The sequence below is a fragment of the Thunnus maccoyii genome, chromosome 14, assembly GCF_910596095.1.
Source record: "Thunnus maccoyii chromosome 14, fThuMac1.1, whole genome shotgun sequence".
Lineage (NCBI taxonomy): Eukaryota > Metazoa > Chordata > Actinopteri > Scombriformes > Scombridae > Thunnus > Thunnus maccoyii.
This window is the reverse complement of record NC_056546.1, coordinates 20,230,002-20,257,417: the sequence shown is the minus strand read 5'-3', so window position 1 is coordinate 20,257,417 and position 27,416 is coordinate 20,230,002. Positions and strand designations below refer to the sequence as shown.

Below are 27,416 nucleotides of genomic sequence, written 5' to 3'. Positions count from 1 at the left end.
TGTGTTCTGTAAATAGGATTTAATTTGTTAGTCAGAAAATGTATAGCACATCATATAGTGCCCTATAGTACAGTTTTAATTGTCATAGTACAATTTACAGTTTGGTGTTTTGGGGTTTCTATGTCAGTGTCCGTGACCAAATATAAAGCATAAAAAAGCTGTTAAACAAACAAGGTCCAGAGGCCAGTATCTTAACGTGGTGCGAGTGCACAGTTAAAGGGTCTTTTACAGTTTTACAGAGGAAGTGATTCAGACAACAGCACAACACAGAAAACCTATAAATCAACTGGCCGTCAACATCAATACGTGATAATGATATAATTTATTGCACACGCCAATCTGTATAAACACATTCTAAAATAAAAGAAACCCATTTATCTTCATCTAAAACATATAAATGAACAAACTTAATTTTAATGTAAAACAGGATTTATGGAAGATTTTCTGTTTCCGGCATTTACTCTAATTCCCTCATACCTTGAGATATATTCACACATATTGCTCCATACACACGTCGCACACTTTAAACCCAAGTGTGTGCCCATACACACAATCACACATAAACATAAAATGACAAGAAATGCAGAGAGAAGGGCTTGATCAAATCCATGGCAGTCTTCCCCTTCAGCAGCAGTAGTAGCAGCAGCAGCAGCAACATTATTTTCATCTCAAAGTACCCGAACCATTCAGACACTCATCGTAACCAAGGCTGTGGAGGGACAGACGTAAAACCCATTCAAATTAATACAATACTTCCTTATCACATGTCACAACATACAATATATGGATCATTTGAACGGGACATGTATGTCTACAGTCATTTTCATGGCACTGTCAGTGTTTTGATTAATCACATTAAAGCAAATATATGAGTTACTTCTCAATATCTATTCAATTATCAATAACATTTGCTTATACATTTTAACTGGAGGATGACTGAGCTGACTTTAGTGAGTGAGCAGATGCTTACAATTGTTTTTGAGTCTTCTTTGTCCAAAACTTTTTGTGCTTGGTCTGGAGGAAACTTGAGCATGGAGGTAATCACTTTGGCCATCGTCTGAGAGTGAGACACAAAAATAAATTAATAAATTTGATTTTGCATTTTAAAAAAAAAGGAGGCCCTTGAACATATGATTTTTAAAATTTTGGCAGTCAGTGCTATGAAACATCTCTTTTTAATAAATGTCTCATGTATGCTGCTTGTACAATATTTCAACATCCCTTAAACATTAACACCAGATACACTAAACCCCTCCTTTTCACACCATCATCCAATCAAAGCACGCTTGTTCTGAGATAATTAAAACGTAACAAGACCAAAAAAAAAAAAAAAAAATCATTATCTGCATAATCAATTCCAGGCCTAGCTGTCAGGGTGAATGTGCTTCCCCATAACAGACACACACACACACACACACACACACACAGGGGATAATCAGAAACAGGGCTGCTGTGTAGGAAACCTAACAGCTCAACTAACACTAAACAAGGCCAGTATGTCTTTAAATCGCAAATCTGCATCATGTAAGATGAATGTGCTAGCAGGCAGCCCGGGGGACATCCTCCACATGGGGAGGTCTGCCATGTTGCCATAAAGACTAACTGTTTGTTGAGGAGCTGGGAAAATCACGCTGACTTTAGGGCCATGTCAAGAGCACTGTTAATTAGGGAGATCGCCGTTAATTCTGCCCAACAAGACTGGACACAACATGACTTTTATATGGCTGTCTAAGTGGTGCCATATTTTGTTGGGTTTCACCAGGCACCCAGTTAAAATATACTGGTTTTGAATGGTTTACTTTATTGAAAACATTCTAATATATATAACAAATGTAACATGTCAAGTACCAAACTTATTTCCATCATTGTCCCTGGTGTTTTCACAGTCCACCAACAATTTATCAAGACTGAGACAAAAAATAGGAACTAAAAAATCATGTGAACAACCAATCAATATTTTCTGTGTATAATAATGTAAGAAAAAAGAGCATACTTTTGTTTCCCGTCCCATCATGTACTCAAACAAGACCTTCCTTAGGTACTCCATCTCAGTGGCTTCTGAGAGGGAATCAGTGAACCCAGGATCTGTGAAAAACAAGCAAACAAAGCCATTTAATTAAAGTCTGTGTAAAGGAAAACCAGAGATTTCTTTTAAAACACATTATACATGTTAGAAAATAATTGCTGAAAACATGTGAAAAGACTGAACTACGTAGTACTGAATTGTGGAGATAGATCGTTAAACTATTTTTCACCACTTCTGTATTCAGGATTTTTTGGGCGGGCCTGAATCGGAAGCTCGATGACATAGAGAGGTTACTAGCATGACCCCTCCCCCACTATATAAACACTAGAGGGCACATACTCAGTTACTATTTTTACACCGGGTAGTTTTACAAACTTTCATCAGAGACTACTGGGATTAATTTCGGATAATCCGCTGTCACTGGTGAATGGGGCCATTTTCAGTCAATGTTAGTGCTCAAGGAGTTATTTTAAACCCAGCTGAAGCGTCTGTTGACGAGTGGAGCTGCCAGTGACCATTATCAGCACCGGCTGTTCAGCTGGGAGGACGGGCCTGAATATGTGCCGAATTAAACAGCGGCTCCTAATGTTACTTTATTTTTAAAATATCATCCATGTTGCTTGCCTTACACCTACAAACAAGGCCTATTTTAAATTGTGTATTTTTATACAGGAGGTACGTGCCTTATTAACTCAGACTGTTGAGTTGGGCCATGCTTTCAGCGCCTTCAGTGGACAAATTTGGCTTGGTGGTTAATTACACATTTTTCTGTGGTCTGACAAACTCAGAACACATATTTATTATTGCTTTACATGGACTTTAAACTGGGAGACCTGGTCAGTCACACTATAATGCATTCTTGACTAAGACTGTAATTATCAGCCGTCACGCTGCAATAAGATCTAAATCAGGATGCTGGTCTGAAAGCATTACAAATTTGGTTTGTAAAATACAGAAACACTTTCCACAGTGGTATGGGTGCAAATTAAACACAAACTATAAGCATGGGAAAGAATGGCGAGGCTCAGCATGAGCACTTTAATACAGCAAGAGTCTAAGAATGAGTGTCTTAATTCTCCGCCCAAAGCTATACCATTATCCCTCTAAAATCTATGAATGGCAAACTGTGTTAAAACGTGGAAAGGGCTGGTAACACAAATGCTACTGATTCTCCCACTGAAATATCTCCATCAGATTTTTAATATGGAACAATCTACTGAACACCCACTTGCTCTCTGCCTTTCTGGAATAATCATTCAGACAATACCAAATGTCTTTGCATGTGTCAGGACAGACTGTGCGAAAAGGACAGGAAAAGGTGATAGAGAAGTGCAAACAACTCTTTGATCTCTGGCGTGAAGTAACGGGTGACCAATAAATCCCATAGCCTTTGTCCTCTTGACCCTACATTGTCCCAGCTGAGTCTTTCGTCCCACTGATCACAGAGCTACAGACCTGAAACCAGATATCAGCAGCCTCTCTACCTGAAAACACAGCTCTAGACAGTTTAAATCGGCCCAACAGATTCATAATGAGAACGACACACTTTCAACATTAAGTAATGTATTGCAAACGAAATACAGGACAGAGTAGGCAGCTCTGATATAATATCTGAACTGGAAGTAAGGATTCGAGAAGTAAGAGTCCGTGTGCTGCAGGGTCCTGTGTGGGAAACCTTAAGAACACAGCCTGCAAAACCCATTAAATCCAAGGATGGCTTCTTCACCGCTCCCCTTCTGACAGCAGATTCTCTTTATTACACCAGCAGGGAAGGTCTAAGAAGAGGCTAGAATTCACTCAATCTCTCTAAATCCTGTCTCACACACACATACGGTGTTCAGTTTATGGTATACTTGAGAATACTGCGTTGACTTACAATCAGTCCCTAGAGGCTTACCCTAGCCTTAACCAGAACCGTTATATGTCTAACCCTAACCCTTACGCTAACCTTAACCAAACCCTAATTATAACCGCGGCTCCAATCTTAACCAGTAAGGCTAAAAATCACGCTTAGGGTTGGCCATAATGTCCTCAAAAGCATAGTTAAACCAGACCACACACCCACACCCCATAACACACTACTCAGTTTCTGCATCTCCTGTCCCATCTCTGATCCGTGAAGTGATGTGGGTGCTGGCAGATAAATGGTAGTGTGTCAAAACACTACAGATCCTAAAGAGGAGCTATGTTCTTGGGACATTTATGAAGCATAATTGCACACAAACTATAAAAGTTTTATTACGACATGTAATTATATGTTATGTGTTAAAAATCCATATTATAGTAAAAAAAAGTTAATAAAAGGTAATTTATCTTACACATGTCACAGTTTTCCATAATATTGTACTGTGTTCAAGAATTATGCATGGCATCTTTGTTTTACTGATCTGAAAAGGAAATTGGCTCAAAAAGGAGAACTAATTGATTCATGGTGTTAACATTACCTTTGAATGTGCTCCCAAGATGCGTTACAACAGTGCTTCGGTGTAAACATTTAATCTTGTCCTCAAGCGAGTGAATCTACCGTGGAAAAACACACAAGCATGAACAGATTAATAATAAAAAAAGCATTTGACCCCAGAGGGTTAATTCTATGCATTAGTCTAATTGTTGCATGGGATATAAGCACGGCATCTTGTTGGTGATCCTTGGGGGATGTTTGTGAGAATGACTATGTGAGAGAGACTGTGGGAGGTGTGTTGCTTTGAGTGTTTATAGGGTTAAACCAAATGTAAACAGATGTGCTGTGTAATTAAGTTGATGCAGCAGGAGAGCAGTAGCTCCTTTTGCTAGAGGCCACAGGACCCTGGGAATACACTGGATGGGATTTGCTGTTCACTTGTCCCTCTGAAGAGCACACTCACTCTTTCAACAAACCCCTGCTCCTTCAGCCGAGCCTCACTCAGCAAAGTTGTCTTCTCGGCAAGCTGAGCCTGAGGTAGAGAAGGATGAGAGGACGGAAGCTGTGAAGACTAGAAGGTTCAGTAGTGAATGTGAAGCACAAATATCACGTGTTCTCACAGTCTGCCTATCGATGATGCCTGTTTCCTTGGTCAAACAATTGTTTTACAGTGGCAATTCAAAGCTTGCATGATCTGAATACTAATACATAACGTTGAAACCTGTGATGCATACCTGTAGTTCCTCTGTGGTCATCTGAGGCCGCAAAAAGAGAATAAAATGGAAAATATTGCATGTTAGAATAAAATAGAAAAGATGCTTGTGTAATAACAGTAAAATCAATAATACACACAGTCATTTATAGCATACTAAATACATTTGAAAAACTATTAAAAACACATCAACAAGCCACATTGTTGCACTGGTTAACTTGCTCTTTCATTACCATGAACACACACACTGAGTTGATCCCATATACACCATCCTGCTGCTGTAAATACTCACTAGATGTCCAAATGTGTATTAATTTGCCACTAAAAATATTTGTGAATAAATACACAGTTTAATGCTGTTTGTGTGACAAAAAACAAACAAAACAAACAAAAAAAAAACGTCTATATATTCTTAACCCGTTTTGAAGAATTACATCTTCAGTAAGAATGAGTGGCTTTGGGACAGGTTCAAGAAGCTGGAAAGTATTAAGAGACTGAGGTTTTTTTAATGTGATTTGTTGACAATAGCAACAGTATAACAGCCTTATCATTTAATTGCATAGTCCGATTAATGGAGTGTTCAAGACCAGTTTATTGTGTGCAGTCAGACTAAACTGGTTTTGAACTTTTGTTAAGAGTGTTGTTCTGCTGTCTCTATGGAGAGACACACTGACCCACTGTCTAAATGAAGAATGGTTTGTGAGGCCCGTAGTAAGGAAAAGGCCTCCCAGAGCATAAACCCATACAATCCACCCATAAAATTATTACCTCACCAGGGAAAAATGCAGCAGAGAGAGCAGCGTAATTCTTCAAGTTTGTGTGCATCTGGATATGTGTGTAAAGGTAGAAGAATCAGCACGGGGGTCTCATGGCACCTCAACACCTGGGCAAAATGTCTCCCTGGAGTACTTTTGTCCTACCTGGCTCCTTTCCAGTGAGCACATCTTGCATATGAGTGTTGCTGTAGTATAAATCTAAGGCCTAGAATCACCTCGTACAATGATAATTGAGAACAGGGATTGAGGCTGGCTGCTGCCTCGCAATCTCTGTTTTCCGAGGAGAACATTCCTGAGTGATTCAAACGAGCTTCACAGCATCCGGCGCGCTTTGGAGAGCAGCCACACGACTGGAGTGATAGACTGATCAGAGCAAAGTATGTAAGCAAATTGTCCCTGAGCTCTTAGACGGAACCTTTCAATTACAAAGCAAGACAAAGAAAAAGATCACTGATAACTGCTAAGTCTGTTAGCCTGGATATGAACTTTCACATAGTAAGGTGTCTGAAAGGACAGCGTGGGATGACCAAAAATGCATCTGGATTAGGCTGTCATTCAAAACTTCCTGCTTCCATCAGGGAGTTGAAAAATGTGATTTCATACAGCCATTATTAATATTATTACTATTATTATTTCATGCAGCCATTGTGAAGTGACTTATGACTTCAACAGAATCACCATCCTCTAGTCTCGGATATAATTTACTTTAATAGCTACAGGTTTGCATTTCTACATCTGCTGAGTGGGAAAAAGTGTCTCCTTTACATCACCCAGTTGTGACATCAATCACCAGATGACAGATGACCTGTTCAATATATACAGTGAGTGGGTCAGAAATGTTTGTACCTCAGAAGTACCATGGCCCTTTGCTTGCAGCTCCTCCAGTTCCTTCTGAACCTGCCACACTCTGTCTCCCATCTCCTCCTCTCGATTCTGATGAAAGTAACAACGTCTGAGTCATTTCCTATGTTTCATCTCAGCATCACAACTCAAGAATGTCGGTCAAGTCACTGCCTTTGCTTCAGACCTCCCACCCTTAATTATATTTGGAGACAAGACAACTTTATACCAGCCACTGGCTGTCCTTCAATATTCATTTGGCCAAGTTTTTAATATAATCCTTCAGGCTTTCATTCATGTATAATTCAGTCAAGTTCTTTAGACCACTGATTCCCAGCTGGGGTTACTTCTACTCCAGGAGGTACTTCAGCAGTTGCCAAGGTGTCAGTGAAAACATCATGGAACAGCTCAATGAATTTGATTAAATAGAATTTACGATTTGATTTAAAAAAATCTGTCTAGATACTGAGTAAACTAAAACACCTCAACAATGTTGTACTTGAGAGTGCATAAAAACTAGTTGACACGTGAGCAGAGAGGTTGAAACAGTTAGTTAAAATGAATGGATAAGCAGTTGAAATAGTTATCTAAACATAATAGATAAATGGTTGAAACCATTGACTATATATAAATAAGGATAAAATGGATGGTAAAGATAATGGATAAATGAACTGTCAATTGTATAAAAAAAATTATCATCAACTATTATATCCACATTTATATCATTAATAGTTAAATAATATCCTGTTTCAAATAAATTCAAAGAGACACATTTGAAACACGGCAGGTCATGACGTAGAAGAGGTACTTGAGTTCATCTCACAGGGCTGTGGGGGTATACAGTACGTCGGACATAAAAGGTTGGGAACCACTGCTTTCAGGGAAGATAGCTGCCAACTAGTATCGTAATAGCTTCCAAATGATGGGTGGGGTTACTCTGCTTTCAGCACAAAACCTATAAAACAGGGCCTTATTTTAGGGAAAATGTATTTAAGATTTATCTTTGCGCAGTACCTGTATAACCTGTTCATATGTCTGAACAGTTCTGTGCAAATCATCCTCTTTCTGGGCAATCACCTTCCGCAGTTGATTGGCTTCTTCACGATGGCAAGTAATGAGCTCTGTCTCTACACTCTGGGCCTTCGCTGTGCAGAGGAAAGGGAAAGAAGCCAGAGTTAGCACATAAAATGAGCAAATTCATATTCCAAACCGCTTTCTCAAGTCCCATCTGGAATGTAACATGATTTAACCATGAAGGAAACAAGGAAACATGGCAATTAAGACACACTGTTTCCAAATGCAATGATCCCTAAATTTTGTTCCACCCTGTGTCAAGATTAAAAAATGTATGATGTTTCCATGTAGTTATTCCACCCTACTGTTGTACATGAAAGTCAATTAGATTTACTTTGATTTTCCATTTAATTTGCATGCAGTTAGTTGTGCGGCTAAAACCTAAGTAGACTGTAGAACGCTAAAATTTCACCACATCATAAGAGAATTATTCCAATTAGCCATTTCACACACTTCACGACACAACTGTAAATCTTGTTAGTTTAATTAAATCAATGGGCAATTTATTTTCGTTCCGCCTCACCGATTGCCTCCTTCACTGCTGTGTCAAGCTCCATCTCTTTCATAGCCATTTGTGTGTTGAACTCCCTCATTAACTGCTTAATAGCAGAGTTGTGCTTCATTTCAATATCCTCCAACTCCAGTCTATTGGAAAACATGAAGGGAATGTGTAAAATTAGCATGGACACCACAAGCACCTGTATAAATATTTACATACAGAAATTATAATACAATAATAAGCAACATAACTTACTTCAGCTTTTTCTCATTCTCCTCTAACAACTCTTTCTTCATGTATTCTAGGTCCTGTTCATGCTCTTTTCTCAGTGACCGGATGTCTTTCTGTAACCTGGTGAAGTCTTTGTGGATTTTCTCTTTCTCGTTCTTCATCTGACTCAGTTTATTCTTGAGAGACTCTGGAGAATCATCATCGGCTTCTCGCATTGGCGAGTGGTTCTCCATCTCATTTTCCAGCATGCTCTTGGTTTGCTGCACGCTGCTACATTCCACCTTCATCTCAGCCTCTAATGGATTTTGGACCTGCTTAATAGCAACTTGATGCTGATCAAGCTGGACGTCCTTCTCTTGTATTTCTTCTTTCAAGCGATTTATTTCTTCAAGAAGGTTTCCATTCTGCTGTTCTGCTTCCTTCAGCTTTGCCTCAATGTCTTGTAGTGCTGACTCACTTTCTTTGAGCGCCTCTTGATGTGCTGTATCTCTCTGAAGTGAAGACAACTTCTCTTCATACATGTTCTTCAGTTCCTCTAAAGACTTTTCTTTCTCTTGCCTCTCATGACTCAGAATCTGTTCAAGTTGCTTCTCCTGCTCTTCTTTGAGCTTGACAAGAGCTTCCTCAAGTGTTTTTGTTTTCTCCTCTAATGTTTCTGTGTTCTCCTTGCTGGATGTTTCATTTTTCTGGATTTCCTCTAAGCTTGCCTGGAGAGTCTTGATCGTCTGATCTTTTTCCTCAACCTGTGAGGTCAGCTGTTTTTTAATCTGACCTATTTTCTGTTCAGCTTTCTTCTTCAGCTCTGATATTTTACGGGTGTTCTCTGCAGATAACCTCTCTTCAGTTGCCTTCAGACTCTCCTCCTTGCTCTTAATTATCTCATCTTTCATCCTTTCAAATTCTTCCCGTTGACTTTCCAGCTCGTGCTTACACTTTTGGTTGTCTTCCTCAAGAGAGTGTAGTTTTTCCACCATCTCTTGTTCCAAGTTACCGTTCTGCGTGCACTGCATCTGAGTCTGCTGCAGCTGTTCTACCAACTCTCTCTTTTCATTCTCCCTGATGCTGTGTTGTTGTTTGAGATCAGCTGTGAGTTGTTCACACTCTTTTGTCTTTAAGGCTAACTGCTCCTGAAGCTCACCAAGTCGACTGGTGCAACTTTCAAGCTCCACAGTAAGTCCACTGACTTTCTGCTCTTTTTCACTCAATACCTGGTCCATCTCAGACTTGCTGATGGACTGATTGTCAAAGCTTGCTGTCAGCCTTTGCAAAGCTTCAGTCTTTTGAGAGATTTCTCGCTCCAGGTCTTCAAGCCTGGTCTGTAGCGATATAATAGTGTTGTCTTTCTCCGACAGACTGTTCCTGAGTGCATCTGCCTGCTCTGAAGCAGACTTTCTCTCCTGCTCTAGTCTCTCAATGGTCTCTTCCATTTGAGCAACAGCCTGCTGTCTTGCTTCATACTGCTGGTTCAGCTGATTTATGGCTTCCTCCTTCTCTTTTATGCTACTTGCTAGCTGATTTTTCAAGTCACTGATGATGCCTTCCAAGTTATTGATTTGGGACTCATTTGCTTTTATACTTTCTGATATGATTCGGTTTGCTTCACTCAGCTCCTCAATTTTCAGAACTTTTTCATCGATAGACAGAGAATGATTCTCCTTCTCATGTGTTAAGGCTTTGATATGCTCCGTGTGAGCATTTACCTGAGCTGTCATCTGTTCTAATGAAATGCATAGATTCTTATTCTCCTCCGTCTGCTGGCGGACATTCTCCTCCAAAGTGCAAATTTTATCTACTTTAGTAAGGATAACGTTTTTAAGATGCCCTATCTTTTTCTGATTACAGAGCAGTCTATCTTTTAGCTCTCCAACTCTATATTCAACTCTATGACAGAGTTCAGAAGACCCACATTCAACTTTAGATTGAACCTCCTTACAGAAATGCTCCATTTGGTTACTGATCATAATTAATTGCTGCTGGAACTCTGCTTCCTTGGCTTGTAGCTGAATTGCAGTTTCCTCAAATTTATTCTGCAAGTCCACACTTTCCTTACATCTGGAACTTTCCAGTGCTCTAAACTGCCTCTCTGTGTCCTCCAACTTATCTGACAAAGTCTTTAACTTCTCTCTGCTCTCTTCCTCTGTCGTGTTTAGCTTGTCCTGAAGGGTGTTTCTCTCATTCAGAGCTTGGCTAAGGTTCCTCTCCACTGACTCCATTTGCTCTTTGAGCAAAGATTCACCCTTAGATAAAGTTTCGAGCTTAACTGCTGCTTCGTTAAGCTCTTCTTGCAGCTTCTGCACAGTGGTTTCTCGAATTACCAGCTCCTCCTTCAGATCTTTTATTTCACTTGATACCTGCTCATTCTCCTCTCTGCTTCTACTAAGTTGATGAGAAAGTTCCTCCAGTTCCTGTGCCTTCTCCTGTAGTATCTGTGAGTGTTTCTCCATCATTTCTTCCTCTTGCTGTCCTAACTTCTCCTGCCAACGACGCTCCATTTGCTCAGTCTCATGCTTTTGGGTGTCATGTAGTTTCTCCAGTTCCTCCTTATGGTTGGCCTGCAGCTCTGACATTGCACTGCTGAGGCCTTGGGAACTTTTTTGAGCCATCTCTAGAATTTTCTCTTGAACTTGTTGCTCTTTTTGCTGAAGCTCTGTCTCCTTCTTTGCAAGTTCCTTCTTCATGGATTCTTCGTTCTGCTGAAGCTTTTTCTTAAAATTCTCTTGCATTTCTTTGGCCTTCTGTTTGAACTTTTCCATCTTAGTTTCCTGGGTCTTCAGCTTAGCTTCCATCTCTGTTCTAGTGTTTTTCATCTTCTTCTCGTGGGCAGCTTTTTCATCATCCAGCTGTTTCTTGAGGCGTGTTTGCTCCTCCTGCTTAGTGTTCAGCTCTGCAGTGTATGACTTCTCCTGCTCTGAGAGTTCCTTTTTGGCCTGCTCTAATTGGAGCTCCAGTTCTCGAAGTGATTCCTCTTTTTGTTGACAATTACTCTTTGCTACTTCCAACTGATGCTCCATATCTGTCAAGTCCTTCTTACATTGAACAAGATCCTCTGACACCTTACTTAACTGTTGATTAGATTCCTTCAGGCTCCCACTTTCCACCTGGGATTGTGATAAACACTGCTGCAGCTCCTCCAATTCCTTTACCTTGACATTTAGTTCTTGTAGAGTGGAATGTGATTCATCTTTGAGTGTTTTTTCTCTAAGGACAAGTTCTTTAATTTCCTTCTCCCTTTCCCTCAGAACAATCTTCAGTGCGTTGAGTTCCTCCTTCAGAGTTTTCTCCATACCTCCAAGTGACTGCTCATGTTCCTGTTTGATATTTGCAATGTCTGCATTGTGCTTTGCCGCCTGATCCTGAAACCTCTTCTCATGTTCCCGTTGAGCTGAACGATGAGCATCTTCAAGTGCCACCAACTTCTCCTCCAGAAGCTGTTTACTCTTCAAAGCCTCAGAAAGTTCAGAAGAAAGTGCCTCCAGCTCTGCCTGCTTTGCATCCAGTTTTTCAAAAGTTTTCTGGTTCATGTCTTCAACATGTGCTTGGAACTGCAGCTCCTTATCTTTCAGAATGGTCTCCACTTCAACTCTGTGTTTTTCCTTAAGATCCTCGAGAGCAGCGTTATGCTGCTGGGTTAGGGTGCCCTTGTGCTTTTCCAGCTGCTCCTGGTGCTTTTCCTCTAGGGCAGAGATTTGTTCTTGGTGTTTATCCTTCAGTTCACCCAACTGACTGGAGAGTTCATGGGACACTTCTGATCCATCTTGGGAGATCTTCTCCACAGAGCTCTCTAGCTCCAATGTCCTCTGTAAACATGTACATTAAGGTTTATACACTACATCTTTTAAGTCACAACAATGAATCGTTTCACACAATGCAGAGACAACTATAAAAACAAATGGTTCACAATAACGACATTTTCAAACTTCATGGGTGTGGAGGGACGGTTGCGTGGGTGGTATTTCTGAATAACAGTGTGGCTTTTGATAAAAAAGAGCATGTGAGAGCATTGTATCTGTCTCTGTTTCATGTAAAACTACTACTTATAAAACACATCTGGTGTGATAAACTTTGAAACACCGTGTGAAATTCAGATGAATATAAAACTGCTTTGCAGTGTATGTGCAGTTGCTCAAAATTCTACATTATTTATTGAATTGCTCATTTCTTGATGGTTGAGAGATGTGTTACTGTTGCGGCTGTAATGCAAGAAAGAAAAGTATCCACAAATAATATCTATCAGAGGTAAACACCATGCAAAGAAAGTTGCCTTCCAGCCTGAATGTGATGCTCTTAAAGTAAACAGAATATAAACATACTGTGTGTGTACAACGTCATGTTGAATAAAACTAAGAAAGTGTGCCATTTTGCTCCTTCTATCTGTGTGTGTGTGTGTGCTACTTTTATCATCAGTTAACATGGACATGAGCAAATATTTAAGCCTACCTTAGCAATGTAACTACATTCAAACAATGCAACTGTAAAAACACCAAAAGAAAGAAACAACAACAACAGAAAAAAAAAACTCACAGTTTTTGCAGCTTCCAGCTCAAGCTGTATCTCTTTCACTTTATTGTCAGCCTCTGTCTTCAGAGCTGTTATCTGTAACTCTTTATCCTCCAGAGCCAGAGAAGCCTGCTGTTCTCGCTCCTTGGCTAACTGAGCAAACTCCTGTTTGCATTGCTCCTGAATACACAAGCAACCAAACCACGTCAAAGCAAGATTCAAAAGCATTGTTTTTCCATCTGTTTTATTTGATTATGTTGCAAACTTTAATAAACGAGAAGCATTGGCACCTACCACAGCTTTGCTGATTCTGGCACTTATCTCCTCTTCTTTAGCAGCCAGAGCTTCATTGTGGACTTTTTCCATATTGGCCACGGTTTCCTCTGATGATTTCTAATAATAATAAGAAGAAGAAGAAGAAGAAGAGGAAGAAGAAGAAAAGACAACAGATTGACATACAGTGCTTTCCTGTGTACTCAGACACTTAACAACATAACATACTGTCAACATCAATTACTTTAAAAGTGAATAAAATCAAAACAAAATAAATTTGGCTCGTACTGTGTTCCATGTGAGTAGTGGAATAGTTTTGTTTCTATTTTTTTCTAATGAAAAGGTTGAAGAGTCAGAGTTAACTTTGCTTATCTTCAGTGATTACAACATTTCATGTTAAAAGAAGAACAAGTAAGTTATGCAAGTAAGATATCAATGACTTCTTCAAAATGAAAATAAATGCATGAGTCATTTTCTGACCTTCATGATAGTGACAACCTCCTGTTTGACACGTGTAAGTTCCTGCTGCAAACTCTTCCTCTCTTCTTCACTGGCCCTTTCAACATCTTTCACTTGCTCCTCCAGCTGAACCTGCAGCTGCTTTCGGGCCTCCTCTGCCCTCTGGGCTGTACCCAATGCCCTTTCAAGTTCCTCAAATGCTACCACAAAGGAGGAAAACAAAAAACAAAAAACAAAACATACATCAGCAACGTATCCAGAAAAACAGTTTTTTTCCTGACCATCACTTTCAGAAGTGGATTCCACTCACCTGATTTGTCAGCCTTTTCTTTCTGTTCCTGTAGCTCTTCTTTCTGGGCAGTGGCCTGCTGAAGCCTGGACCGTAGCTGTGCAATCTCCTCTTCTTTCATTTCCAGTGTCTCATGCATCTGGCGCTTTGTCTCAGCAATGACCATTCCCTAAAAGCCAGTGACCCATGAGAAAAAACAACATTTAATGTTTAGTCAGAGAAAACCAATTACCATTCAAATTGATGATGTTTTGATAAATAATGTCTCAGTATTTTACACCACAAGTCAAACCCTGTATGTGTAATTGTTTTTAACATTTTAGGGTTTTTAGCATTCCTTAAAGAGATCTCGTGAGCTGCTGTCTGTCCTGCAGAGCTGGGGTCAAAGTTTAAGAGAAACAATATGGGACTTCAAGGTGTCTGACTTCTTTGCTCAGTGGCTGAGTAAAAACATGCCTACTTTTCAAATACAACTAAATCTGCAAGACCTTCAATCAAGATGCGACTATGCATCCTAGCCAGCGAACAGGTGCTGTATAATAAACTGGATGACCTCCATTCCCATATCAATTTCCGACGGGATATCAGGAACTGTGATGTCCTTTTTTTCACCAAAACTTCTGGAATTCTGGACCGCGCTATTCAACGAGGTAACTTTTTCTGTATACTGATCTGACAGAACAGAGGACTCTGGCAAGAAAAAAGGAGGAGGCCTGAGCTTTATGGATAAGGATTGGTGTGACAATGGGAATATTAAAGTGCTATCCTGTCTCTGCTCACCTTATCTGGAGCTATTGTCAATCAAATACAGACTGCACTTTCCACCATGAATTTATGTCAGTCATGATCATAGTGGTCTACATCCCACCACAGGCGAGTACAGAGACTGCCCTATCAGCTCTTTACAAAGACTTGAACTTCTTGCAGACCGGTAATCCTGATGCCACGCTAATTGTTGCTGGAGACTTCAATCAGGCTAACCCTGAGAAGGTGATGCCTGACTTCCATCAACATACTGACACAAGGGGAATAAACACTGCGGATCACTGTAAACGCCATTCAAAAACGGCTACAGAGGAGAATTGCTACCTGCATTCGGGAAGAGCGACCATGTAGCCATCTTGTGATGCAAGAGGTCAGGAAATGGTCAGGCCAATCAGAGGCCACCCTACAGTCTGCCCTTCATGAGGTCTGGAGCACGTTCCAGGACACCACCGTCGATGTCACTGATGACATCAATGGAGTCTGTGGTGGATTTAATTTGTGAAACAACAGAATTAACTGTACCCAAAACTACAGTTAAATCATTCCACAACCAGAAACCATGGATTACTAGAACCATCTGGGATGCCATAAACACACGCGCTGCAACCTACAACTTAGGGCTACAGTCTGGAAACATGGACAATTATAAAGCAACTGTCTACAATGTAAGAAGAGCAGTAAATGAGGCAAAAAGGGACTACAGGAAGAAAGTGGAACTGCAATTCCAGGAGGGCAATCCTTGAAGACCAGATGGTATCAGTGGGCAGGTCCTCAAACTATGTGCTAACCAACTAACGCCGGTGTTCACAATGTTATTCAACCTGACCCTGGATCAGTCTGTCATATCCACATGCTTCAAGAAGTCCACCATCATTAATGTGTCCAAGAAAACAAGACCAGCCTGCCTGAATGACCACCGCCAAGTGGCACTCACCTCTGTAGTGATGAAGTGCTTGGAATGGCTGGTCAAGGATTACATCTGCTCCTCACTACACTACTACTGGACCCACTACAGTTTGCCTACCATCCAACCAACCGCGGAAAGACACCATGGCACATATCCTCCACACCACCCTATCTCACCTGGACAAGAAGGGAGCTATGTGAGATTACTGTTCATTGACTAAAGTTCAGCGTTTAACACCATAGTTCCCCTCAGGCTTCTCACAAAGCTCAAGGATCTGGGATTAAACAACTCACTGTGCATTTGGATCCTTGACTTCTTGACAGGCAGACCCCAGGTGGTAAGGGTAGGGGGACACACCTCTTCTACCCTGATCCTTAACACCGGAGCACCCCATGGCAGTGTTTTGAGACCCTGCTGTGCTCCCCGTATACACACGACTGTGTAGCCACTTTCGACTCCAACTCCATCATTAAGTTTGCTGGCGACACAGCTGTGATGGGCCTGATCACAGATAACAATGAAAAGGCCTACCTGAAGGAAGTAGAGGACCTGACCCGCTGGTGTCGAGACAACAACCTACTCCTGAATGTCAGCAAGACTAAGGAGCTGATAGTGGACTTTGGGAAGAAGCAGGTAAGGAACAACACCCTCATTAATATCAATAGGTCCTCAGTGAAGAGGGTGGACAGCTTCAAGTACCTCGGTGTCCACAACACTGAGGGCCTGACCTGGGTGCTGCATACTGACTCAGTGATGAGAAAGGCAAGGCAGAGACTGTTTCACCTCAGACGCTTGAGGAAATTCCAGTTATCCCCTTAAATACTGAGGAATTTCTACTCCTGCACCATTGAGAGTGTCCTGATGAGGAACATTACTGCCAGGTACAGAAACAGCACTGAACAGGACTGCAAGGCACTGCAAAGATTGGTTTGTTTGACTGAACAAACACTAGACAGTGCTCTGCCCTGCCTAAAGGATATTTACAATCAGGCGCTGCAAGAATAAGGCTACAAGAATCATTAAGGATCCCAACCATCCGGTAACAGACTTTTCTCCCTGCTGCAGTTGGGAAGAAGTTACCCTAAGGCCACTGCCTGAGGGTAGAAGGGTATCCTGAGGTCACTGCACACCCACCCCCATTCCAATCATACACATATTTATTACAATTCCTATTCTATTTAAAGTCCTTTTTTAATGCACAAATTGAAGGAACTGGCGGTATTACATTTCACTGTGATTGCACCTTATATGTGTCAAATAAACTTCATTGATTGAAGCCTAAAAAACTCTCACCCACCTTGTCCTGCTCCAGCTGTTCAATAAGGTTCTTGGCATCACGCAGCTGAGTGATCAACTTGGTCTTTTCTGTTGTGTGCAGCTCCTACAACATTTGACAGAATTACAAATGAGAACACATTTGTCACAACATTGTCAATACAGCAATATATCCTGCTTTACAGTGGGCCATTTCAGATTTTTGGACTCATTATTATGCTTTGGTCAGATAACTTCAAAATCAGATGCTTGCTGCACCACCCAGGATGCCTCACCCACAAGCCAAATAACCGGAGAGTGTACAGAAGCCCAGCTAAACCAACAAGTCAACCCAAATTACAGCCCCGTTCAGCAGCAGTGGCATGTAGTGGCTGTGTCTTTGTGCCACCACTGTGTAACCATTGGTTACTAAACAAGAAATGCTGGGCTGACTCTATTTCTCAATTGTTTGATCTATGTGTGCAACAACGCAACAGTGTCTACACAGTCCTCTGACAAACATTATCTTTAAGAAAATGGATGGAATATTTATAATTACACCATAAATATACAAAAAACGCCATATAATAATCTGTCAACCAGACTGTGAATAAGAAATTCAAAAATCCTTGAGCTGAGTGTCTGGAATCATAGACAGATGGCCTGTTTTATTACTTATTTGTCTGAGACAGGGGATGAGCACTGCCCAGACCAGTTCCAGCATGGCTTCATGCTCTTTAAGAGGGCTAAACGGCTGTTAACCTCTGCTTTTCCTCTCTCAAGGGAGGCCCTTTTCCAAAACAGAGTACAGATTCAACACAAAAATGATGGCAATAAATGAAAGCGGGTCAATCAACATTCAGTCACAGGCAAACTCTCCATTATTGCAGTGTCTCTGTAACAACAAACATTTGTTATCAGACGCTGCAGAACATCAGAGGAGCTACAGACAAGCTAAACATGCCTGTCATACCATTAAAGCAATGTGTTTTGAAATCAAAGAAAACACTGGTTCAGTCATGTCAGGCTGACATGACATGAACCCTGGTGCTGGAGCGTAGCCAGAGAATTTGGATGTTCGGACTCTGAGAACCACAGCAATCCACTGTGTCAACGAGATAATGGAGTCACATTATCAGTGGACCATAAAGTCACTGGCAGACATTTTGCAGCATAACATTAATTAGTCTAAACACACTGCTCAGTGACTCACAGCATCTCAGCCCAGCCTCATTTCAATAAACCCTCCTTATAATTACAGTTTACCACCACATCAATTTCTAATAAGTGGCTGTCTCCAGGGGATTGCTTTGAAATATTTGGGAATCAGATATACTTTTGAAAATACCCTCCTGACAATGTTGTAATGGGTATAAGCAGGTATTATCTAAAATGTATAGATCTTTTAGTAAAAAAATATCTGAATATTTGTGTATGAACATGGTTGACAGTTGTCAGTATCTTTGTTCACCTTCATCTTCTCCAGCTCCTGCAGTCTCTCCTGCAGCTGCTGTTGCAGAGCTTCATTCTCACTGCCCAGCTGGGTGCTCCGCTCCTTGTGTGTACGCATCACTTCTTTGCACTTGTGCAACAGGTTTTCCTGCCTTTTCACTCTCTTCTGTAGAGCCTCCATAAGTTTGGTTGGATCACTGTTGCCCTCTTCTGTCCAGAAAATAAAATGCGCAGGTTAAAAATTAACATTAAAGCATTCTCATTAGAATCTGGTGCACAGTACTGTATCTTCATGTTTTAATTGTTTTAATTATATATGCAAATATATAATTACATATATGTTATAAATATAAAAAGGTAGGCTACCCTCAGTGACATCAGACTCCACTCCTTGATCCTTAGAAGGACTTTGTGGGGCAGAGGTAGAGTCTACAGCATCTTCAGACTGAAAGACCTCACCCTCAGGTGGCAGAGTGCCATCAGTGACCCCCTTGACTCGTTTCTTCAGCAATGCAACCTATTAAAAAAGAAAAAAACAAAGTTATGTAAATGCCTTTGTTAAGCAGCCATGTTTGAAGTTTATGAGTACATGACTATAAGAGGCACCAGTGGTTTGTGTTGGAACCGTACTCAAGTCAAGAGGTTTTGTGATAATGGTTAGTGCAGCTTTTCAAAGTCAAGTTATACTTTGAAAGAAGAAGAAGGAAAAAAAAAAAGATATTGCTGCAGTCTTGGCCCCCACCTAAAACCAACCACATACCAACACTCTCACCTGCGTTTGGAGAACAGTAATCATCTGGTCTTTCTCCTCCAGCGCAGCGTCAAACTCTTCCTGTAGGTGTTTCTTGGCCTGCTGGTCCATTTGCAGCTCCTACAGATCATCCAATATGTTTATTAATAATTTAATCTTAAATCTTATGTTGTGAAGAGAGCAATTTCATAAGACATCCCCCTTCCCAAAAATGAACATCGAAAAGAAGAGATATTGACCCAGAGAGATAACAATATTCTCATTATAGCCATACCTCCCGTAGTTCCCCTATCCTGCGGAGAGCTTTATCTTGACTCTGACTGAGGATGACCTGAGAGAAGGAGAACAGAAATGTACATATGAGTTTTTCAGGCACACACTGAAAATGACTGAGGAGAAAACTCCTTAAGAACAACATGAAAAGAAATAAATATCTCAATACACCAAATATTAGCCAACACAGTAGTTGGAAGAAATTACCTGTGTTTTTTCTTTATCTCGTTGTACTGTTCGGTATGCAGTGACCAGCTGCATGGTGAAGAAGTGGAGGTAAGTAAAGGGAGAAAATTGTTATCACTATAGTTATTGTATAATTGTATGGCTTTATGTTAAACACTAGCACTGGACAAATTTAAGATTTTACTCTCCTCGGGACCATTCTCAGTGTGACTCTCACCTCTGAGTACTTCCCTCTGTACTTCCCCAGGCTCCTCTCCACTCTAAGCAGTCGGTGTAACAACTGCTCTTTGGAAAGGGACTCTGCGTTTCCTGGGGACTCCTCGGCCTCACTCTCAATATCCGAGGGGGGATCATACATGAGGGCGCCCGCTGCTTCGTTTTCCCCCAAAGGTGTCAGGGAGTCACGCGATGAGCTTCGGACCAGGCTTTCTTTAGAGGGAGAACGGAACAGGTTCTCCGCTCGACTGGCGCCGACGCGAATCAACGACTCCATGGAGGGAACTTTCAGCTGCAGTTTTTGGGCAAACGACTGCGGCTCCTCTCTCTGTTGGAAAATTCAAGAAGTTCAAAGAGTGAGAAATTGCATTTTAAAGAATAATTTGAAGATTTAAGAGGAGGATGGAGAAGACTGGGAATTCACGTACATGAGGAGAAGCACTTCCATCCCCATTGATGCTACCTCTGGGAGATCTCGCTGGCCCTTTAGAGGCACTCTGCAGAAAAAAAGATGTTATGAGAGAAAGGAAAACTGTGCCAGTGAACTTGTCCTGGGCCAGTTAGTCATCCACACCCAGCATGGCACTCCCTGATTACTCTGGAGGGAGCAATATTAGTATTGCTGGGAGCAATGCAGGGGCAATGGGTACCCTCATGCAACTTGGAAAAAACAGAGGGGTTAAATACATAAAAAGAAGGCATCTCTACAGTACATTAAACAAAAAAAGGGTTAAAACTATACTCTACTGAACAGCCATGAGGTCAGAACAAACAGACAGTTAAATTCAAGTGGGAGAGCAAGTATTTGAATTAAAGATGCTTGGCAGTGCCGTGTGCAGCTGTATTAAAAGAGCACAAGAGAGTCACAATTGAAGTGAATATTTAGCAGCTTAGTTGGTTTAGTTGACGTGTTAGAAGCAGGATCAGAGTAAGCCAGTTTTCTCCTCTCACTTGTCCAGCTCCGAGCTACTCCTTCCTCTGAGTTGCTTTGCAAAACATTGAACATTTCTTTTCTGTTACATGCGGAAATTTTCTTAACAGGACAGGGATCACTTTTGGGTCAATTCCAGGATCTGTTTTAATTGCTGTCGCAGTTTAAGAATGGCTCTATTCTGAAAAATAAACAATGAAGTACAGCTTGCTATGCATCAGTGGCCAATCTAGTAATTACTTTCAAACCCAAATGATTTCATGTCACTGGGTTTGGGGCAATTGTTTGACTTTGTGAATGAGTGTGTGTTGTGTCAACAGAGCTAAATGAGCATAAAGGACACACAAATGTTACTGCTATGTAATACATCTAGAAGGTTGATACTGATGAGGACAGAGATGGTTGGACTCTTTATTTAGGCAGCATGCCAGGGCTACATGATACGCCTACTTTACTTTCACAAGGTTATTTGAATAAACAGGAATAAGAGGCCACTTTTAAAAACGCTACTTAGCATACTTTACTTACCCCATGCTAATTCTCACAGACAACAAATCATTCACCAAATTCAGACTGGTTCTGAATCCAAAATGACTTTACTAACAGTGGTAACTACTATCACTACCTTGATCAAGTACCAGCACAAACATACTTTAAAGAGACCAAAAATTTGCTTGAATACGGCTCTGATAAAATGACAAACATAGTTGGCAAAATGAGAGTTTGTTCCTTCAAAACAAAATGTAAAAATTGACAAAATGAATGAGATAGTTTGGATGGGATTACTATCAACAGAGGGAGGATTTAACATTTTGTGTAGATGGAAAATCATAAAGGCATTATGATGGATTTGAGGAATTTGCAGGTTATCAACGGACAGCCGTGATCATGACATCTGCTGTATCTGTAGCACCAAAACTCTCCAGACTATAAAGCAATAACTAACTGATCACTACAGTCTATTACTGACGGTACAACAGAGGTTATAACAAAAGAATAAAAGTATAGTGCAGCCTTTTCAATTATATTTAGTCCAGATGTAATAAAGAGGTAAAAGGCAACAGAGATCAAACCTCACAGAATGAATGTGACTGGACCATTCATTTACCCGCACTACCAGTATGTCCTTACTGGCGTTAGTAAGGAGATACCTATTAATAATTTATTAATATTCATTAACATCAGTATATATTTCAGTATGTATTTCATGTTAGCAAACACGGGTTGCTGATATTAAATACCCACATAATTAGACAGCTATAACAGTGCTTAAAATAGTTTGGATAAACAACATTAAATAAGCATTTAAAATTAAAACTTCAAAATAGATGTACATTACAGAAACTGCAATAACTAGCCACACACAGACACTTAACATCGAGCAGTTAGTTGGTAGCCAGAACAAAAAAATAGCTATTTAGATTAAACAGAAATATTTTACACTTTACAGTACCAGTCAAACATTTGGACATGTTTAAGTGTGTCCAAACGTTTGACTGGTACTGTACGTTACATCAAATACATGTAAACAGACATACGAAATGTTAGAAAAATGAATGTATGCATTAATAACTAATTTGTGTAAAGTAGAAACTGTATGATTTCCCTCCACTGGTTTAGTGCCTGATCCTTAACTTCTGGAAAAATGTTTGATACCAAAACTGATTAAGCCTAAGTTGCGTCAAATGTTGTTTTCCTCCACATCATCTAGCTTTTGACCACAAGGGCATCTACAAGGGTGCTCTGGTCTGTTTGTTTACTTGGAAGAGTTACATGACATTCAACATTTCAACTGCTTATAAAAGCCAGCCAAATGCTTATAAAATGAAAACTTCAACTCTCCAAATAAACAGACTTGTCGGGAGAAGGGACAAAGGCTATCAGGCAACATAACAGGATGTTGGGGGTCTATAAGGCAAGCAACTAAAAGCTAAAGGATACCTGAAGACAAGGGGGATGATACTGAATTCAGTGACAGATCATAATAACTGAAAGGTAGGACAATAAACCAACAAACGGCAGAAAGCACACAAGCTTCTATCCCACAATGGAAACCATAACTCCCATCAGATGCAGGGTTAGCCTAGATATGAGATGCCTTCTTGTTGCTAATTCCAAAGGAAACAGGAGACAGAGAGCAGGGAACAAGCAGTCCCTACGTGGGCCACAGTCCTCTACTGATTCCCCAGAGGCGCGGAGACGGGAGGAAGGAACAGGGCGGGAGGAGGAGGAGGAGAAAGATGAGGAAGAGGCAGGAAGTGAGGACAAACTCACCACACTGGCTACCTGGGCCGTTTTGGGTCGTTTTGAATGGTCCAGAGCAAAGATAGTATACTCAGAGAGAAAAGCGGGCTCTGCTATCATCCCGGCCAGCATCTGACCCCGTCAGTGCAGTAACGGGACGAAAAGGTGGGGAAAGGAGAGGAACACAGAGAGCAATGAGAAAAACAACACCATGAGTGTGAATAGCGCTGAGGGGGATTGTCTTGCCAGACCATCCAGAGGAGGCTGGCCGAGAGAGATTGAGATGAATGGAGAGAGAGAAAGAGAGTGAGAGTGAGAGAGAGAGAGAGAGAGAGAGAGAGAGAGAGAGAGAAAGAGAGAGAGAGAGAGAGAAAGAGAGGGAGAGGGAGGGAGGGAGAGAGAGACTACATGAAATTGCAAGAAAAATAAGGAAAGCGGGAAAGTGAAACACTCAATCAACATTTATGTTATGAATAACAGTTTGACATCTCAGTGTGTCGTCTTTAAGTTGTGCTGTTGTCAAATCTGTCTTCAATGAACAAACTTACACTTTCAAAGATGTCAAAGTGTTAAAGATTTGTGAGGTGAAAAATGATTCTGCAATGGTACGAAGCTTCAAAGTTGAGGGCTCATGGGCCCAAACTATAACCACATATTTGTGCTTCCCGAGGATAAAAGGGGAAAGTAGAGTATAGAAACATGACCAAGAGGTGCACCGTCACTATTCCAGTTTGGGGTGTCCAGTGTCAAAATGTAGAAAACTTATCATGAATAAGTACTAAAGATCTAACAGCCCAAGGTGTAAAGATCCATATCTAAGCTCTTATTAACCACATGTTGCAACATCCATCTTAGAATTATAGTCAGTATCTCATTGACGGTCTACCTCTGTCTGATGAATCTAAGAAGTCTTGCATGAACTTGCACATATCCACAAACGGAGATCGCTAGGGAGAAAATATTACAACAATTCACCAGAGGAGAAAAAACCAAAACACTCATAAATATGCTGAAATGTGATATGCCCTCCGCCATTGAAATGCCCTTCACAGTGACTCTAAACGAGAATCTCTTTTGGGTGGGAAGTTCCTGTACCATAATGAAAAATAATTTATTCTCAGTCATTAAATGATCTATTGTAAAATGTTGTTATGATTTAATGTACTGATATATCATTTGTGTTATGAAGCTTCTTTAAAAAAAAATTATTACATTGGCAAAATGTTCTTGAAGATGAACATCATAATACCCTAAGTTTTGGCTTTTTGTTGCATAATTCATGCAGTTACATGAAGGAAAAAGCTGCATAAGAAATAACAGACCGTACCTGTATATAATGAGATAACAGTACTGTTTGCTCTGCAACACATCACATCAATTATCACAGTGTTCTCAGTGTTCCCATGAAAGTTTGAGGACCTTTTGATGATTCTCATCTGTTGTATAAGTAATGAAACAGCTATGATTAAGGAAATATGCTTAGGGAAAAAGTGAAGGGAATAATATTTATCTTGTGTTATATTTAACTTTGATAAGTTAGGGACAGATTGTTGAGATTTTTTTTTAAACTTAATTTGATGATAGAGGATGAGTAGTGAAAAGATAATCACTAACCTAGAGTTTTTTGAAACCTTAAAGCACTAATAAGTAACTGATTTACTTTTACTTGCTGGCACAGCAAAAAGGCAAAAAGACACTGGTTGTTATTAGGGGAGCATTAAGCGTAACAAAACACATGACAGATTTTTGTAAGACTGACAGAAACATTACACTGTATTGAAAATGAGAAAATGGGGTGGGGAGAGAATAAAACACCTCTGCAGGCTGCGGTTTGAGTACAGAGATATTAAACATATATCCATCATAAGCTGACACCATGCTCACCTCTCTGTCACTGGGAGAGGGTGAGCCATCATGGTGAAATGGTGGAGTTTGGCTGCTGCGCCGGTCTCCAGCTCCGATCTGTTGAAAAACGGTACATAAGTTTGTATTAAAACACAAAATGCCTCTCCCTGAATTACACACAAACTCATAATCTGCCCTTCTTTCTTATGATATTTGTTTGAGAAGTCACATCTTTTGGTTCCCTGATACAGTATAAAGCAATGTAATGTACCACTACAATATTGATATTTGTCTAATCTACCCTTTCTTATCATTGTACCTAACTGTTTGTCAATCTTCACCTTTGACCCCTTGCAGCATTGATATTATTAACAAGACAATGGGTGTCATGAACTGTAAACACGAACAAACTTAAAGCAACAAATTGCTGTTTGCCAAATTCCATAAAAAGAAACCCAAACTATATAACAAATGCAACACATCAAGCAAAACGGGTTATTACATCTAAGGGAACTTGAACACAGTTACAAACAGTACTTCAAAGGTTGGTCATATTAGTAGTTTTCCAGCTACAGAAGAGGTTTGACATACAATGCTCATATGTAGGTTTTTTTAAAAAACACCATGAAAAAACAAACAGAGCTCCTAACAGGCCAAATCATCTGCTCAATATGAAGGTGCACAATCATGTTACAAACATTTACAAACTGCAGTAACAAGGAGGGAAAAGTTGAACCTGACCAGCAAGGATATGATAGACAAGGGCAAGGTCAAGTCCCAGATCAAACTGCTTTGGAGCAGTGTTTGCAAAGGTTATTTAGTTAGCTTGTTAAAAGCGTAGTAAATACGCTATGCACGTTAGTTAATCTTGTATATTTATGGAGCACGAAGGCAGCTGTCGTGCAGCAGCTGGATTAGCATGTGTCAAATAAAGCTGCCAGCTGACCAACAGTAACATGCAAGCAGCACTGACACGCCCATACTGTCTAAGAGTCGATTATAAGATTGTTGTCGAGTGTTTCAGCAACAACGAAGTTCAATACTGGCTGCCTGTTGTTGTTATTTCCACCTGAGACATCGAGATCTACCAGTTTACGTTACAAGTTTTCTTGAACGCACCTCAATGGCAGCAGCTGATGACAGCCTAGTTAGCCAGCTAACTGACTTAGCATGGTCCTAAACGCTTACAAGAAAGCAAGAGGGTCGGCTGACAAAACACCTTGTTAAAAGTGAACAGTTTAATAAGTTTAGCTAGTAAGATATTCGCGAAAAACCTCTTTGAAACAACACTCCGGGCAGTGTAAACAGATGTTAGCTTAGCCTGTTAGCTCCCAGCAGCACAACAACCAACCTGGGCCTGTTGTGGTGACTGCGCACTCCTCTGCGGTGACTGCTCCTCGTTTATCCTCTGCTTCAGTTTTTTAAACATCTTGTCACGCCGGTGGAGCTAACAGCTGACAAGCAGATGACTGCTATCGGGCAGAGATGTAATTTTATCTTTACTCAGCCTGACATCCAGTCCTCAATGCTAGACTTCCTTATTCGCTCCTGATTTCCAGCAGGTGACCGGGCTCTCTGCGCATGTGCGGCCAACGTGGAGGAAAACTGAAACGTCAGAGTTAAAGGCATGGATGTATTATGGTTAAAGGGCCAGTTGTATGGAGGGTTTGAAGGGCCGTAACTAAATATATAAATGCATGAATGATTATATAATCAAATGCTTAAATAAATGAATAAATATATAATTATATCAATTAATGCTTAAATGTCACCATAAATAGATAAATAAATCACAAATTAAATGAGACATTGAAGATATAAATGTTAAATTGTGTTTTTATTTATTTATTCATTCATATATTAATTTATGTATTTACTTATTCTTTATTTAAAACATTTATATATCTATTTATAATTTTATTTATTTATTTATACATACTTTCATTAATCCATTGTGTAACTTGCTGCAGCAAAATAAATAAATCTGTCAACTTCATCCGTCAAAAGTCAGGGGGCGGACTCTGCAATTAGTGGTTGAACTTGAATCTACTGCTTTTGCCTAATTCAAGATGGCAGCACCCAGTGTGGATCTTAATGAAATCTCACATGCTACAATGGTAGATATGTTGGCTGTGGCTGGACAGATAGAGGCAAATGCAAATTCCTATACTTTTTTTTGATCAAATTGAGGGCTTCGCTGAATGAATTGGAATGACATTGGACCTGACTGACACAGAAATTAATGAAGCTGTATTCATGATCCTCGCAGAGATAGTACAGCAACTGAGGCTGCAGGGCGACCAGTCAGAGACTTTAACCGGCCCCCTGACTTGTGATGGATGAAGTTGACACATTTATTTATTTCTCTGCAGCAAGTTACACTATAGATGAATAAAAGTATATATAAACAAATAAATAAAATTATAAATAGATAAATAAAATTGTGAATAATGTGTGAATAATGTGTGAATAATGTGTGAATATATATATATATATATATATATATATATATATA

At 40.3% G+C, this 27,416-nt stretch overlaps 1 protein-coding gene across 3 annotated transcripts; it reads right to left on the bottom strand.

The window, feature by feature from the left end:
* On the bottom strand, positions 1-26,491 carry golga4 (golgin A4). Of its 3 annotated transcripts, none has more exons than XM_042433714.1 (24): positions 26,253-26,491; positions 24,941-25,018; positions 20,310-20,378; positions 19,883-20,209; positions 19,687-19,734; positions 19,481-19,537; positions 19,228-19,326; positions 18,822-18,972; positions 18,475-18,665; positions 17,047-17,130; positions 14,099-14,246; positions 13,810-13,988; positions 13,351-13,449; positions 13,081-13,236; positions 8,584-12,356; positions 8,353-8,474; positions 7,770-7,900; positions 6,762-6,848; positions 5,162-5,182; positions 4,891-4,959; positions 4,471-4,546; positions 1,994-2,085; positions 971-1,057; positions 1-709 (listed from the first exon to the last, which is right to left on the bottom strand). In XM_042433714.1, the coding sequence occupies exons 1-24, from the start codon at positions 26,328-26,330 to the stop codon at positions 695-697; spliced, it is 6,237 nt and encodes a 2,078-aa protein (XP_042289648.1). In that variant the 5' UTR covers positions 26,331-26,491; the 3' UTR covers positions 1-694. The 3 variants fall into 3 exon arrangements, with proteins under 3 accessions (XP_042289648.1, XP_042289649.1, XP_042289650.1); XM_042433715.1 differs by having other exon boundaries at positions 18,475-18,662; XM_042433716.1 differs by lacking the exon at positions 20,310-20,378.
* Between the last annotated feature and the right edge of the window lie 925 nt (positions 26,492-27,416).

Bases quoted from the DNA above. Each gene is read 5' to 3' on its own strand.
- golga4 (XM_042433714.1), bottom strand. From the start codon at position 26,330: ATGTTTAAAAAACTGAAGCAGAGGATAAACGAGGAGCAGTCACCGCAG. The intron at 19,327-19,480 runs GTATGGCTATAA...GATGATCTGTAG, and splicing joins GGATAGGGGAACTACGGGAG to GAGCTGCAAATGGACCAGCA. The intron at 13,450-13,809 runs GTCAGAAAATGA...TATTATTATTAG, and splicing joins AGGTTGTCACTATCATGAAG to AAATCATCAGAGGAAACCGT.